At 41.6% G+C, this 15,623-nt stretch overlaps 1 protein-coding gene across 2 annotated transcripts; it reads left to right on the top strand.

The window, feature by feature from the left end:
* Positions 1 to 1,129: 1,129 nt before the first annotated feature.
* On the top strand, positions 1,130 to 9,624 carry ghdc (GH3 domain containing). Of its 2 annotated transcripts, none has more exons than XM_053865315.1 (11): positions 1,130 to 1,333; positions 1,792 to 2,082; positions 3,637 to 3,833; positions 4,001 to 4,195; positions 4,270 to 4,389; positions 6,102 to 6,399; positions 6,731 to 6,920; positions 7,154 to 7,225; positions 7,675 to 7,808; positions 7,891 to 7,979; positions 9,288 to 9,624. In XM_053865315.1, the coding sequence occupies exons 1-11, from the start codon at positions 1,249 to 1,251 to the stop codon at positions 9,507 to 9,509; spliced, it is 1,893 nt and encodes a 630-aa protein (XP_053721290.1). In that variant the 5' UTR covers positions 1,130 to 1,248; the 3' UTR covers positions 9,510 to 9,624. The 2 variants fall into 2 exon arrangements, with proteins under 2 accessions (XP_053721290.1, XP_053721291.1); XM_053865316.1 differs by lacking the exon at positions 1,130 to 1,333 and adding an exon at positions 3,091 to 3,215 and having other exon boundaries at positions 1,944 to 2,082.
* Positions 9,625 to 15,623: the final 5,999 nt, after the last annotated feature.

Genomic DNA, 15,623 nt, shown 5'->3' with positions numbered 1-15,623 from the left:
CAAAGTTTGGTTGTTCTTGGAGTTGCAGTGACTGGGATCCAGATTTTTGAGGTGGGTTCTCCTGGTAAACCCAAATTCTTAATCCCATTCTTATATTGATGTGTTTATTTTCTCTGAAGAAGGAGCAAGTGTTATGTGTATGATTGAGATTGACTGCATCACTTTTCAAGTTGGTTCACACACACTCACAGACATTCATGTGCAGTGATTGTTTTCAATATTGCTCTTGTGCTAACATGGACAGTTTGAACTCTGCAGATCATGTTGTCTCTCTAAACTCCAGGCGGACACACGGTGTCATCAGCATTTCATCTGCTTCCACCATGAATAAAAGCATTGTATAATGAAAGATGGAGTTACATGTTTTGTACACCAAATCAAATCAAAGCTCTAATGATCCACTTGAACATGATGACTGTGTCTCTCCACCAGTGGCAGTAGAACAAATAGAACCCCCTTTTTGTTCCCATCAAACAAGTAATGTTGTTGCATGTCTCGCTGTTCACTACAATGGTGTCATCTGTGACCCTGCTCCTTCAAAAGAGGAGAGAGGAACTAGATCAGACTGCGGTGTTGCTGTGGATAGAACCATTGCTGGGACTGAAAAGGTGTTCTGTGTTAATAACCAGCTGGATAAACATCTGATGCTGTTTTTGAACTGCACTTCAATATTTTTTGAAGATACTTAATAGGCAGCTATAACAGTGTTTGAATTATGTATTCATAACTTTGAACGCTCCTTAACAAATTGTGTTAAGGCTGAGAGAATGCTACTGCTGTTTAACTTTCATTTGACCCTTTTGAAATGTTGTTGTGTAAAATTTGGTTGAGAATGGGTGAAGGACCAGCTGTGTAAATTTGGCTGGATTCACATTCGGATTCAGAAGTATTTTGAAGGTATCAATAATGAGCTTGGAATGTATGAGTACAAACTTTATGTGAATTATATATTTAATGCTATTATCGTGTTTCATTATTATTACTATATAATGCATTTTATTACGATATATGCCACGTTTTAAACTAGTATAGTGAATAACTATTTAAATAATGAAGAAAAGTTTTTTTTTTTAGTTTTTTTTTTTTACAGAAGACCATGAACGCAACACGTGATACAAACACGGAAGAGACAGCGCGCAGTTGCGAAGACTGAACTGCTTTTCACAAATCCGTGTCCGCATTCAAGCACCATATGGAAAATAAAAAAAAGCAATATAATGTTATACTAACTCTACATTAGAACCATAAATGGCTGTCTCCTGGTTGGGAGTCCCTATTTCCTTCTGCTGGACGGCGATTTCGATTGCTGTCGCCTTTCTTGGCTACACGGGAGGTGAGTCGATAGATGTAAGAAGGAAAATAAACTCTTGCACAAGGGCTGCTACCTCCACGCGATAGTGACATTGCACCCAAACGGTGGTAGTCGCGTCGTGTTTCTCCACATTTTCAGGGTGGCAGCAGTGTGGATACAGCACGCACACACGCGCTTCAATATGGCTTCAGAATCTGTCACACTTTAGACATTCTCGTTATAGTAATAGTGACTGTTGTTGCTCATAAAGTGACATACAGGAAGTACAGTGTCCATATTCTTCATATAGGTAATAATGTTTCGCCGAAGCTACTTTCATTACCATCTCCTCGGATAGAGAACCTCCTACAGACTAGACACAGGTCACTAGAATTGAGAAGCGCTTGCTCGCACGCTTTATTGACTGCATGTTCTGCTGTAGCGCCCCTCGTGGACGTGGCCGAACTTGCACTGGTTGTGTAACCCAGTTTGTCCTGCAGGTATGCCCGCTGCTCTGCCCGCTGTCCTCGGTGTGGGTTCGCTGGTGAGCATGGCTCTGATCTGGAGGGACATCAGCTCCAAGATGAAGGGTGAACATCGCACTGTGGCCGGTCTTCTTGGACAATATCTGGCGACCAAAGCAGTCGGCTGGATCGGGAGACGACAGCGGCGGAAGCTGGAAGCCGACACGCTGAATGTGAGGAGGGTTCAAGAGCAAACCCTGCTGAGGAGACTGAGGCGGAACCAGGAGACGACTTATGGAAAACAGTATGACCTCGAGTCAGTCACAGGTACACGGGCTGTTGACAGGGTGCCAGCACACTCTCGATCGCTCATAATGGTGCCATAGTAACTGAGCCACATAAACATTGAGGCACAATCAGTTTTGCAAATTCTAATCTATATTTATCCAGAACTTTCTAACATAAAAGCAAGAACAGAAACACAGAAATTATTTTCTTTCGTTTCTTTTTTTTTCTTTTTTTTTTTTTTTTTTGCATTTTAAGGGAAAGAAATCCAAACCAACATGACCCTGTGTGAATTAAGTATTTGCCTCCTGAACTTAATACTGTTTGCGATGACTTTCCTTGTTTCTTGTACGTAGTTGACAGTGGCCAAAAACTAGTTCTGTTCAAACCAGTTTCTGTTGGCATATTCGTGTTAGCATGTTTGTGCTCCCACTGTAATTTTTTTTCTCGTTTTACCCGTTTTACAAAAAAAAAACGTTTCCAATAGTAACTATACACATCCAAGATGGGGTTTGCAAGTGGGTAATTACATACAGTAATTTAATACAGTAACTTAGACTGACATACAGTAAGTTTGTCAGTTGAAGTTACAGCAACAATACAAAAGCAAATTTAAAATAAATGAATAAATAAAAATTCACCACATCCATAAATCTCCTCTTTGGCCTTCCTCTCCACCTTCTGCCTGGCAGTTCCAACCTCCACATCTTCCTACTAATGTACTGTCTATCTCTCCTCTGTACATGTCCAAACCATCTCAATCTAGCCTCTCTGACTTCATCATCTAGTCATCATCTAAACACCTGACATGTGCTGTCCCTCTGATATACTGGTTCCTGATCCTATCCGTCTTGCTCACTCTGAGAGAGAACCTCAGCATCTTCATCTCTGCTACCTCCAGCTCTGCCTCCTGTCTTTTCCTCAGTGCCACTGTTTCCAAACCATACAACATTGCTGGCATGACCGCTGTTTTGTGCACCTTCCCTTTCGTCCTCGCCGACACCCTTCGGGTGCAAGTTTATCTAATTACACTCATCTTTGAAATTATAGAGACAGGAAGTCAACTTTATCCAAGAGAGCAAAAGTGTGACCTAAGGTCACTGAAGACAATTCATGATGTGCAGCCCTTCTGGCCATGGTTTCCAAGCAACAGTACCTGTTGATGGTGAAAAAAGGTGTGCAAAAAACACTCATCACAACACTTTTTGAATTATAACATTTCAAAAGCATCATTTAACACTATAGAAGTGTTTCCAACAATTTACATACATTTACATTCAGGATGTGTAGTCGACTAGCAAAATGATTGTTAGTTGCAGCCCTGCTGAATTTGCTTTGTCTTTCTGGGAAACAACCCCTTGGTGGGATGTGGGTGTCCAGAATCTGGGAACGGCCCCTTAGAGAAGGGGATGGAGCGCAAGACAGCTGCAGTTGCTCCTTTCCTTCTGTGCCCATCTCACTTCCACCTGGCTTCCTGACATGTGGGGGAGAGGGTGGAAAGACACTTCATTGAGTTTTCTGACAAGTGCTTCAGTTAGAGGTTGGTCATGGACTAAAATTCAGTGGGCTTTCCCCCTTTCTGGGTCATTTTTCCAGACATTGATTCGTTCCGGGCCCGTCACCCCATCACCACGTATGAGCACTATCGGGAACTTATAAGACGAGTTGCTGCTGGAGAAGAGAAGGTGATCATCTCTGAAAAGCCACTTATATTGGCCATGACCTCTGGGACTTCTGGAGCCAGTGCAATGCTTCTCAGCACCAAGGCCACCAACACTGAATTCTTCATGCAGGTGAGTTACGCCATTTATTTTTTTAATCAGGGGAATTTTTTTCACGCATTTCAATTGAATGTTTTAAGGTACAGTAGAAATAGAGTCTGTTTGTTTTATGTATTTATGTGTATTTTTCTTTCTCTCTCAGGTATATAGGTACGTCACATGTGTTTTTTACCTTCCAGGGTGTTGCTGTATGTTTAGATGCCATGCGACAGGCATTTCCATCCACAGACAGTCTCCAACGCACAACAAAATTCTTCTATACTCCAACCTTTCGTCAGTCTGAAGCTGGAATTCCCATTGGGCCAAATTCTTCCACACCAGCATCTTCACGCAGCATGCTCAACCTCTATACCACACCAGCCCCAGCCTACGAGGTACAAACAAGCCAACCGGGATTATTATTTTATGACTGTATCATACGTGTCCCAAAAAGTATTTGTCGCCACAGGTCACCAGTGAGAGAGACGCTCTGTACCTGCATCTGCTCTTTGCCCTGAAAGATCCCTGCGTAGGAACTCTGGAGTCCAACTTTGCCTCCACGGTTTTCTATGCCTTCACTGCCTTGCAAGTAATGACTGTAGTTCCGTGTACTGAATGTTTATTGAATCTGAGTGCAGGATGAGATTTTCCACTAAAGAAATCATGTGATTGCGTAAGTGGAATACTCTCGGCGAGTCCTTGGGCCTCATTTATAAATGTTGTGTATCCACTAAAGAAGGTTGTGCAATGTTTTGGATTGATAAAAAACTAAGTTGACAAAATTTACACGCCTCCACGTCAGCAGTGACCCTTTAGGTACTGCGCACACTTTGCACAGTAATAATAATTAGATATTTACAGATTTCACTGCACACTATTTAAAATTTGTATTTGAAAAACAAAAACAAATGTATGCTTAATTAATATTGCCCCACAGAACTTGCCCACACTCAGTCACTTCTCATTGCCATAATGCTTTCCCCGGCCTCTCGCTCTAAACCTAACCATCCAAAACAAATGAATAACCTTAACTGGGACCCTTTACCAAATTTAAATTTATAATGACCAAGTTATTTTGTTAGTTTTAACTCTCAAATTGAGGCTTAAACTTGTTAGGACCGGCCAAATGATCCCAACTAAGCCAAATGTGGACAAAGGAGGTATTTTTCTCCTTTTAACATTTTACTTCTAAAGTTGTGTGCACCAAGTCTAGGTCTACGTTGTTATTTATGCTAAAGAAGACTTTATACTGAACACTAAGCAGGTAAAGGACATGTGCATGTGCTTTTTATAGATAGTTTGTACGCACAAACTGTGTTTTCTGTGTACATCAACCGTAGTGTGCTTCCCTATGCATAGTTTTATAAAAGAGGCCATTGCTCTTTCCCAGTGATGTTTTTAGGTCAGAGCTCTCTTCACCTGGCCAGCTTTGGAAAGCACACCTTGTATTTAATGCATGCGGGGCTGGAGTTGCAGTGACTTCAAATCTCATGTAACCATTAAGATCTAAATATCCTACCATCATTCGCAAAACGCATGATAGTGTCAGTGACTTGAGCTCTGCGATTGTTGATTTGTAGAGTCCCATCATTGTACTTTGATGTAATATCTTTGTCAGACGCTAAGAGGCACTGTTTGTCTATGGCAAACTAATTCTGACACAATTGAACAATTGTAGACGAACATGCCTGCCAGTCCAACTTTCCTGACTCACGCATGTGTTTCAATTGTTCTCATTTCCATGATGCAGTAAGTCCCTCATCATGAAGATTGCTTTATTAACTTGTTCCGTGTCTGCGACGTCACATCTCTGAACCCACCCACCTCCTTATCAGACCAAGCCGCCGCAGAGATTTCGCCTCAGATCAGAGACGTACTGTCTGATTCAAGTTAGTTAGGTCACCGTTTCACGTTGTTATGATCCTAGTCAACACTGGCTGATGTACACATGAACAACTGGAACTCACAATGATGCATGTGGGTGAATTGATTGATTTACTTATTTGCTCTGGAGCGATGTCCGTCATCTCTGGCAGAAAGTGAGCTGTGTCTCAGCCATTTAACCAGTATTAAAGAGGATCGAACCTGGCAATTTAAATTATAAATGATACATACAATTATATAGGACTCCTATTGAGCATATCAGCGTCACTCAAAGACGCTTATCTTTTTAATTTTTTAACATATAATTTGATAAAATTAACAAGAATTATTAGCAATGAAAATGAAGATAATTGTAGCTAGCTTGTAGAGATGTCACTTCCAGGTTGATCTGGCTCTGACCGCATCTGTGTCCTGCAGGAGCGCTGGCAGGAGCTGGTTGAGGACATCGAGAAAGGGACGGTCAGCCACACTCTGGCTCTGGAGGATGATGTCCGAGCCAAACTGGAGGCTGTTATTAACCCTGACCCAAAGAGAGCTGCTGAGCTCAGGGCTCAATTCTTGATGGGAATCGGGGGCATTGCCAAACGCCTGTGGCCTCACCTGCATCTTGTCCTGGCTGTAGATTCAGGCTCTAATCAGATCTATGGCGAAATGTTGAGGGAGAGCTTCTGCCAAGGAGTCCCTTTCTACTCACCCTTCTATGCTGCCACTGAAGGTAAGTGTTTCCATTTTTGCTGGGAAACTGTCCTGTAAAAGTGCCTCCACTAGTTCCCTTTCTAAATTTCTGCTGCGGCATGTAGTCCTGAAGCTTGGACAGGCCTTTCTTTTGATGAAAAAGTAATAATTTCAATGTTTTTCAGATCAAATTTAGGATATTAAACACAGACAAAAACCACTCAATTAGCATATAAAAAAAGTAAACAGAATCATGGGAATTTCAGAATAGTGGGGATTTCCTGTTGTCTACAACTGAATGGCGTTCAAAAAATTATTCACCGTTTCCCCACGCTCTTGACCTGAGGAGGTTAAACTGTGGGCTTGCGCAGGTCTGATTGGAGTCAATCTGTGGCCGCTGCAGCAGAAGCGCTGCTACCTGTTGTGTCCTCGCTCCATGTTCTGCGAGTTCCTGCCCGAGAAGAGCCTGGACGAAGATGCTCCTCAAACTCTGCTGATGGACGAGGTGAAGGAGGGAGACAGTTATGAGCTTGTCATCACTAATGCCTCCGGACTCTTCAGGTTTGGACCTTTTAAGTACCATTTTCAAACTGCCATTTGAAGGACTCATTTCACACCAACTAGTTCTTGTGGCTTCTGGCTGCGCCACAGGTGCATTTCGGTGCATCTCCATCAGTTCCCAGATATGCTTTTGTTCCAGAAATGCCTCATCAATGTTGTTATAGGCGCTGCATTATGTGATATGTTAAAACTGTACCATCATGAGCCAACTGCACACTTTATTCATGTTTCAGGTATCGCATCGGAGACATTGTGAAGGTAGTTGGATTCCATAACCAGTGTCCCATTGTGGAGTTTCAATACAGGTACATTTTGAGACCTTCATTCATTCGATGGTGTTCACCTGAATGTTTCAAGTCATGTGTAATGATTAATGATCATATTTTGTCATGTAATTATTTTTATTAACAATGTACTCCTGAATAAAAAGGCATCACTTCACAGCAACGGTATGTTGTTGATGTGAACATGAAGCTACAAATATCTCAGAGCCTTCTGGCACGCTCTCTCAAAACGCACTGAGAGACAATGCATACTGACTGATCAACACATCTATCCCTCTCGAGCTGAACAAAATTCCATTCACACCAATCTGAATCTGTTCATTTTATTTGGAAAGATGTGTTTGAATGAAGCATTTTCATTCAGATCACACATTTTTCCATTTGCACTGGTCCCTGTGCATGCAACAAAGGATGTTTTCAACATCCATCAATCCATTTTGTCTGTGTCTCTCTCCATTTTTCTTCATCAGACGTGGGCAGATGTTGAACGTTCGAGGAGAGAAAGTGTCTGAAACTGTATTTCTCGCTGCGCTGAAGAAGTCAGTTGCTCTGTGGCCCGGGTGTCAGCTGGTGGACTACTGCTGTGCTGAGAGCGGAATCCTGGGTAACTCTATCACTATCTATCACTGCAGGATTTGAGTGTGGTTGGACTCACAAAAGATTCTCTTGCTTTGTTGTGGTTCCAGGAGATTCAATAGGGGGCTCAGATCCTCACTACCAGGTCTTTCTAGAACTAAGAGGAGTGAGGAACCTGACTGAGGAGCAGAGATACAAGGTGAAAACCAATCTGTTCCGTTTTTAGTAGTCTTCTCATTTTTACTCACATGGAATACATGACATGGCTGGGAAGTGTAGCATGCTGTCACCTGTGTGTGAGACGTGTCTGCCTATAGGAAGTTACAAAGAATCATCTGGCAGTTTTGACAGTTAGATGGGTTTGGAAGATATTCTTCACTGCCGTCTCTGCTGTCTGTCAGTGACACCAGTCAAATCACAAGTTTGCTTCTTACTACATTTTGATGGTTTCATTTTTGCCTCAAACGCTCTTGTGTTTTGACTTTCACAGCGTCCACAAGCCTTACATTTGCACATGTAGAAACTGAGGTCGACGCTCCATAGTAATGCACCATCTTGAAACTCCTTGGCCAATAAGGGACAAGAAACTGCTCTGCCTTTCACATTTTACGATCACATTATAAACCCATGTGCCGCTAATGGTTATCGCTGCTTCACCAGACTCGGCAAGTTTCAGAAGGATATTTGGAGGACCACACGTATTCTAAATCCACATTGCAGGAACAGGATTGTTGTATTGCTCATCCAGAAAAAAAGATGGATAATGAAAAGAACAAGGATTAGATCAGTAGGGACTGATATTCTGTTCATGACTGTTACCGCTGTGTTTGTTGCTTAGTATTATTTGGTATAGTAGTTAGCTTAGCTAACAAAGGTAGCATTACTCATGAACCAGCAAGGCTTGTGCTTTGAGTCAGAGCGGCTAAAATGCTGTGAACACACCGACATGTGTTGCGTGATTCCATCATGGTGATATTAGGCCGTCATGCGGTCGCTATCTAGGCTACTGAGCGTATCTTGGTTACTTCCTCGGAGTCCTCGGCTCTTCCTCCACATCATGGGAATGTGTGTGGCACTTAATAACAGCACGTTTGCACCACCATTGAATGTCCACAGTAACAAACGTTCAGTAACAAACAGATCACGACAGTGTCGCAAACGCAATACGTTACGTTTTTTTCCACTCTGTGAAGTCGAGTCCTTTTGCTATCTGGCTAGAATTAAGTAGATGACATCTTGGCTTTCTGAATGGTGAAGGCTACTGTAGTTGAGTCTTTAGGGGAACATTTTCACTGTCTTGGTGAAGATGTTTTGGAAATAATTTGATGCTATTCACTTCATTGACTTCCTCAATGCTTCAATTCTGATAGATTTTTACAGAAACAGATTGACAAAAGGCCAAAACACCACTTGCTGTGGAGTGATGAATATATACTCTATAAGACACCCCTCCATAAACATTTCCCCCCACTCTCTCTGTGTCTCACTCTCCTTTGTCCTCTTTCAGCTGGACATTTGTCTCCAGCAGGAATCGAACATCTACAAATCTTTCCGAATCAAGGGCAGCATTGGGCCAATGAGGGTACAGCTGGTTGCTGAAGGTGCATTCAAGGAGCTTCGGAAGAAAATGATGGACTTCTCCAACACTTCTCCAAATACGTTCAAAATGCAGCGAGTGCTGAGAAGAAGAGAGTATGCAGATTTCCTCCTGGGGAAAACGGTTTCCTGAAAGTTGCCTCTCAGTGTGACGTGATGGAGTCAGCTTGAAAACACATCTGTGTGTCTGTGAATTCATCACTTTTTATATTGCTTATTTAAATAAAGTGGCTAATCAATGTCATGAATTTATGCCATTTTCTCACTTATGTTGACTTAGCCTGAGTACACCATTCCTAATGTGGAGTTTGATGGTGGCAGAATAATGGTGTTAAGCTGCAGGAAGGAGTGGTCTATGTCATAGCAAACATGATATCATGAAGAAAAAGCATGGAAATACTGCACTTCATACTTCAGCACCCTGTCAGATGTGCAGAGGGGCCATCACAGATACCTCGACTGTAATTTATGGGCACCGCTGAAAAGATGAGTGCCCTATCAACAAGTCTCCTCAATTCAGTCTGGATAAGTTACCACATTTCCAAAAAAGTATGCTGAGAAGTTTGTGAAAGGATGCATAAGATGTTTCAATGTAGTCCTACAGTTTTAAGGTATATAAACCACCTTCTTCAGAGAGGCTGATGAAAACAATTATTTGACTGAAATATTTTGACTCTTTTTTCAGCTTCAAATATTCAGTGTCCCAGTAAAATGAACGATATCAATCAGAAAGTCAAGAAGTCATACTCAAAGTGTGAATAAATGTGTCAAGGTCGGAGAGGAAATTAAAGACATAGATCATGGAAATAAACAAGCATTACTCCAGCTGACTGCTTTTTACTCTGACTTGCTCAATAACGCACTTACCATGAATGGAAAAATGTTACTATTCATATTATAGTGTATAACTGTCTGAACTCCATTTTTAGTTATCAAAACAATATATCCAAAACTTTGTTTTCAAAACTCGATCTAGAGCCAGCATTAAACCTATATATATATATATATATATATATATATATATATATATATATATATATATATATATATATATATATATGTGTGTGTGTGTGTGTGTGTGTGTGCATGTATGTATAGTATCGATGTGATGTATTTTGGTGTGATTATATCTGCATGATAACAGTGAAGTTGAACTGTCTTGAAGATCCACCAGTAGATGTGTAGCTTCAGCTCTGTCACTGCCACTGCTCTGTCCTATCAAACAACCTTTTTCTCCCAGTGGAGCTCTGTGGTATTGCCTCCCTCTTGACAGTCGTCTGCACGTGTCCACAGGATCTACACTTGTAGCTCAGCTGCACAGCTGCTGTAAACACGAGTTAATTCATTGGCAGCTCCTCACGTTTGAGAATGGACAGCTGGATTTCTCAATGGGTCATCTGGGTGAAGGACAGTGTCGTTAAATGAAGGAGGATGTGCTGACTTAAACCACCACAATCACACACAGATTAAATCTGAGGATTAATATGCTCAATTACTGACTGTGGTTTCTCAACTCCACGTCAAATTAAATTAAGACACCATTTTATTTTAACTGCATAGAATAAATAAATAACTAGCGTGAATGATTGAGATTACATTACATTAGATGGCCTTTATTTAGAATGGCCTTTGCTGACGACAGGGAATCATCCATGGATCTTCAGTTGACCACTGCTTAGTCCTGTTCAGGGTTGTGGGGAGTGCTGGAGCCTATCTCAGTAGTCATGGGGCAAGAGCTGGGATCGCAGGACACACACACACACACACCATCCACACACTCACACCTTTATAGAGTGTCCTAGAGAGAGACCTAGAGAGCATGTCTTTGGATTGTGTGAGGAAACCAGGGTACCCGGAGGAACCCAACATTTTCCTCACTCTGCCTTCACAGTCTTTATCTTCTCAGTCACCATCCTCATTCAACAGATCACTGGCCTGTCTTGTTCAGACTCAGCACGTGGCATGATGTCAACTACCCGTGAACTCCTCCCTCCTCTCTTGGGAGTTACCCTGTGCTCCTCCCTCTTCAATACGTGTTTATCTATGTCCTCTAAGCCAAATAAAAAATCTGTCACTGGCATGTCCATCACTCCATACTTGCCCAACACTTCCTACTTCACATACATGGCCATTGAAGTCTGCTGCTATTGCCACTCTCTCCTGCTGTGGAATATTCTGGATCACCTCATATTGCTTCATGCTCTGTGACTTCTGTGCATTTGTTGTAGCCTAGCATGTTTTCTCTCGCTAATTCTCACTCTGTTCTCAATTTCCCTCATCTCACTAGGGATATAAGTGAACATTCATGAAATTCCTGTCATAGTGTAAATCCTCTTATTCGAATACAGAAACAGGAACAGACTGTTTGCTTTGATGTAGCTTAACATGAAGAGACCTAGGTGACATGTGGGAGTTAAAAAATATATTAAATGAAGACCATATACATACAAAAAAAGAGTGTTAGTGGTGATAAAATGACATCAGTGGTTATTGCCATTATATAGAGACTTCCACATACTTGTGTTGTAAACCTTCTGACTGGAACCAGAATTCGGTAAATTGTAGCCAGGTTCATCTTTCAGCTGCTCTTGTGACGGCACAATAGGTGGATGGCATGTTTAATAAATGAGCTCTTCAGCTGCAACAAATGGAGACTGAGCTACAAGACAATGAGTAGGTCTACAATAAAGAGTTGTCCGCTGGCACATTCTTCAAAGCCTCCTCCTGATCCTGCTCCATCATAGCATGGAATGTGGGCACCCTCAACTTGCATTTGAAGACACCTGGGTTTTCATCTATCCACTGGACAAGCCAGGTAGAGATCCTGCACGACTCTGGACTGATCCTGCAGCAAAGTAAAATGGCACATATGCCATCACTCCCAAAACACAAGATACCGTTGACAATACTGGTGTTATTCAAGTCTAATGAATACCAAAAGTGCCTTGTTCCAGGTCCTACTGCAGGGCAGCCATTAATTGTGATTTGATCAGGAAAATTCAAATGACTGTATGAAGTGTCATCTTACCCTTCAATGGAGAACCTCTCCATTAGCTGCACACACCACCACTTCCGGGCACACGCCATGTCTCTCTGAAATACACATTAGACTTCAAACTAAGAAGGCAATGTTTTGCTGTGACACGTGACTTAAACTCACCTCAGAAAATGCAAATGCTAGAGCCTACTGTCAAATAAAGACAGTGTTTACATTTAGAGATGGATGAGATAAATATGTGAGGACATGTTTACCATGGGCATCATGACTCCACAGTGGTTGGAGGAGGTTTGTTGAGGAAAGCCCTAAAAAGACACAACATAACGTCAATGTACATTTACAAAAAAAAAAGTTGGCTCTGCCAATTAGATGCTTACATCAAAGTCACTGCCAGTTTTCTCCCGCCATGGTCCGGTATCAAGCGATGTGGTGATTTGTATAGGAAATAATAAAGCGCACACAGTTACATTCCACGTAACCACTAATATACCGAATAATTTGAAGGGTCTTACCCAAAGCCATCGAACATAGCTATAATATGAACTGCTTGTCGCAAGACAAGGCTAAAACACCAATCGGAAGCCACAGAACGGGGCTCCAATACGAACCATGAGCCACAGAACAAGCATCCAATACGAACCATGAGCCACAGAACAAGCCTCCAATACGAACCATGAGCCGGTGAACAAAGCTTATTTCTCCAACCATGCTGCAGAACAGGACCAATGACGACATTGTTTAATATCCAGCAAAAGATTACACTAGAGGATCTCTTTTTCCTTTACCAGTAACACCTGCAATGGAAAGAGTTGAATATAACAGTTCCACAGACACATAAACATTGCAGGAATTGAATGAATATTGATGAATGATTTTTCACTCAACACATAACAAGTAGTGATGTGATTGGTTCTGTTGCACTCCATGCTGGAAACATAACGGCATCCTTTGATCTCATTTTGGCTTTAAAAAACAAAACAGTCATCACATTTTCATGTGGGAAACATTCAGTCTTCAGTCTTCAGACCAACTAAAGGGTCTACATGATCCAACTTCCAGGTGGGCATGACAAACATATCCACAATGTGAACGCCCTTCCCCTGAGTAGATCAGACATCAGTATTTATATACTGTATATGCCAAATTATTACATATACATCACATCGGTGAGCAACTTCTTGGACGAGCCTCAGGAAGGCATTTCCAATCTAAAAGTGAATGGGGCGAGACAAATAAATTATTCGATGAGCAAGACATTATCACTCTTAGGTTTCCTTCAATACAAAGACCATCATAAATGAACATACAGAGGAATCCATGTATCGCTGAAGACCCAAAGTCCAGAATTCCTTGTGAACCAGACAGATGATCGCCATCCCTGATGATAAGTTCCTTTGCAGGACGACTGGTGTCCAGAAAATTGGACAACTGGAGTGCAAATTCATACCATGCCTTTAGTGAATAAATTAGGTTTTAGCTAATGAAATCGTATATATCTCTCCAGATGAACGAAACCGATCTTTGAGGCTTCCTGAGATGAGGACATCATCTCCAACATTGACTGTGCACACTTGAACAAACTTTTTCTTATGTGCAGCATATGATTCTGTCTTTCCTGTGCCAGTTCAATGTTGTGAAGGACCTATCAAGTGAAAACGGTATAAGTTTGTCATGAGCAAGACATTTATATCATGAATCGGACACACCTCCCATTCAGGAACCTTATTTTAGCAACTGTGCCGTCCATGTCCTCCTCTGGATCGCCAACCTCCCATGAATCTCCCATCGGACAAGCATTCATCACTTCAGGAAAGCAAGGATGTCAGTGAAACATAAGGGTTGAGATGATTTATGATAACTTCGGATAACGTAACACACCTCACTTGCACTCTTGCTGCACAGTGGCTCAGCAACAACCCACTTTGTGTAGAGGTCTGTCACTGTCATGATGTATTTGTGGCCTCGAGCAGTCTCAGAGAGAGAGAGGGCCAATGAGGTCCAAGCCAACCACATCCCACGCTTCATTTACCTAGCGGAATATCAGCAGTTTATATATTTAGTGATCAAAAATGTTATGTACTCCACCTTGATTGGATACAACGTTGGTGTCTGTGTGCTAATGGGATCACTGAGTTGGCAAAGAAAAGTAACTTTTACACAGCTTTTTCAACTTATCCAGTTATTGTATTTGAGTACTTACCCAGTCATACACGTCCTTCTTTAAAGTTGACCAGTAGTAGCCAGCAACAACCTTGTCTCTGGCGGCTCTCAGACCATGATGATTTCCTTTCCCTGGATGACCATGGCATTCGTGAAGGACAGTCTTCATTTTCCTCCTCAGACAAAAACACCAAGCAAAGATATTGCTGATGAGTTCCAGTGAGGAACATCCTGCCATCTTCCAAAATAAACACAATATTAAATTGGAATAGAAACATAACATAACATGCATCTGTGACATGCATGTACATACAGACACCCACTCAGAATATGCTATTAGTTCATTTTTTCTCTCTTTTTCTGTCTCTTCTCTGTCTTTTTTCCTACTTTGTGTATGTCTTTCATGTTTCTTTTGTTTTTATTGCATCTATGCTGTCAACATGAACATTTTCCCATTGTGGGAAGAATAAAGGCATGAATCTATCTAGTTTATACATGGTGTTATGGCATATTAATTATTAATAAATCATTGATATGCCTATTTTTTCAAAAGTATTAATACATAATTAATATAAGAATAATATGCCTCAATTTGTTTTTGCAATTTACGTTATAGAACATGAAAGATTACTGCTAATGTTGCTATTTCCTGTCAAGGTAGTAGAATGTTCATACCTTTCAATATAAAGTTGCGAGCAGAGCCGTGCATTTCTTGCCAATTGTCAATCTTTGACACGCTGGTGTCAAAGACACCGGTCAAGAGAAACGTCCTCGAAATTCTTCTGCTTCTACTGCTGCTTTGTTGGATGCCCGCCATTTTGGTTATCTCAGCATTGCAGGTAAGTGTAGTCGCCATTTTGTGCCTCACTCGTCTATGGGAGCCGGATGCCTTTATCTAGGGAGTTCTGGCAGCTATTTGCAGAGTCCAGCCATGCCTGGCCTCCCAAAATGCAAGCTCCAAGATGGCGGCACCCTTACTGGTAAAGTTAAACAAAAACGAAGTGTCAGTACGCAGTCGTCTCGTCAAGTAAAAGCGAGGGAAGCAGCGCCTTCTGGCTTGTTGATACCTAGTTATCAGCCCTTTCGTTC

The sequence above is a fragment of the Synchiropus splendidus genome, chromosome 5, assembly GCF_027744825.2.
Source record: "Synchiropus splendidus isolate RoL2022-P1 chromosome 5, RoL_Sspl_1.0, whole genome shotgun sequence".
Classification (NCBI taxonomy): Eukaryota; Metazoa; Chordata; class Actinopteri; order Syngnathiformes; family Callionymidae; genus Synchiropus; species Synchiropus splendidus.
The sequence above is the reverse complement of the archived record's forward strand: the minus strand, read 5'-3'. Positions and strand labels throughout refer to the sequence as shown.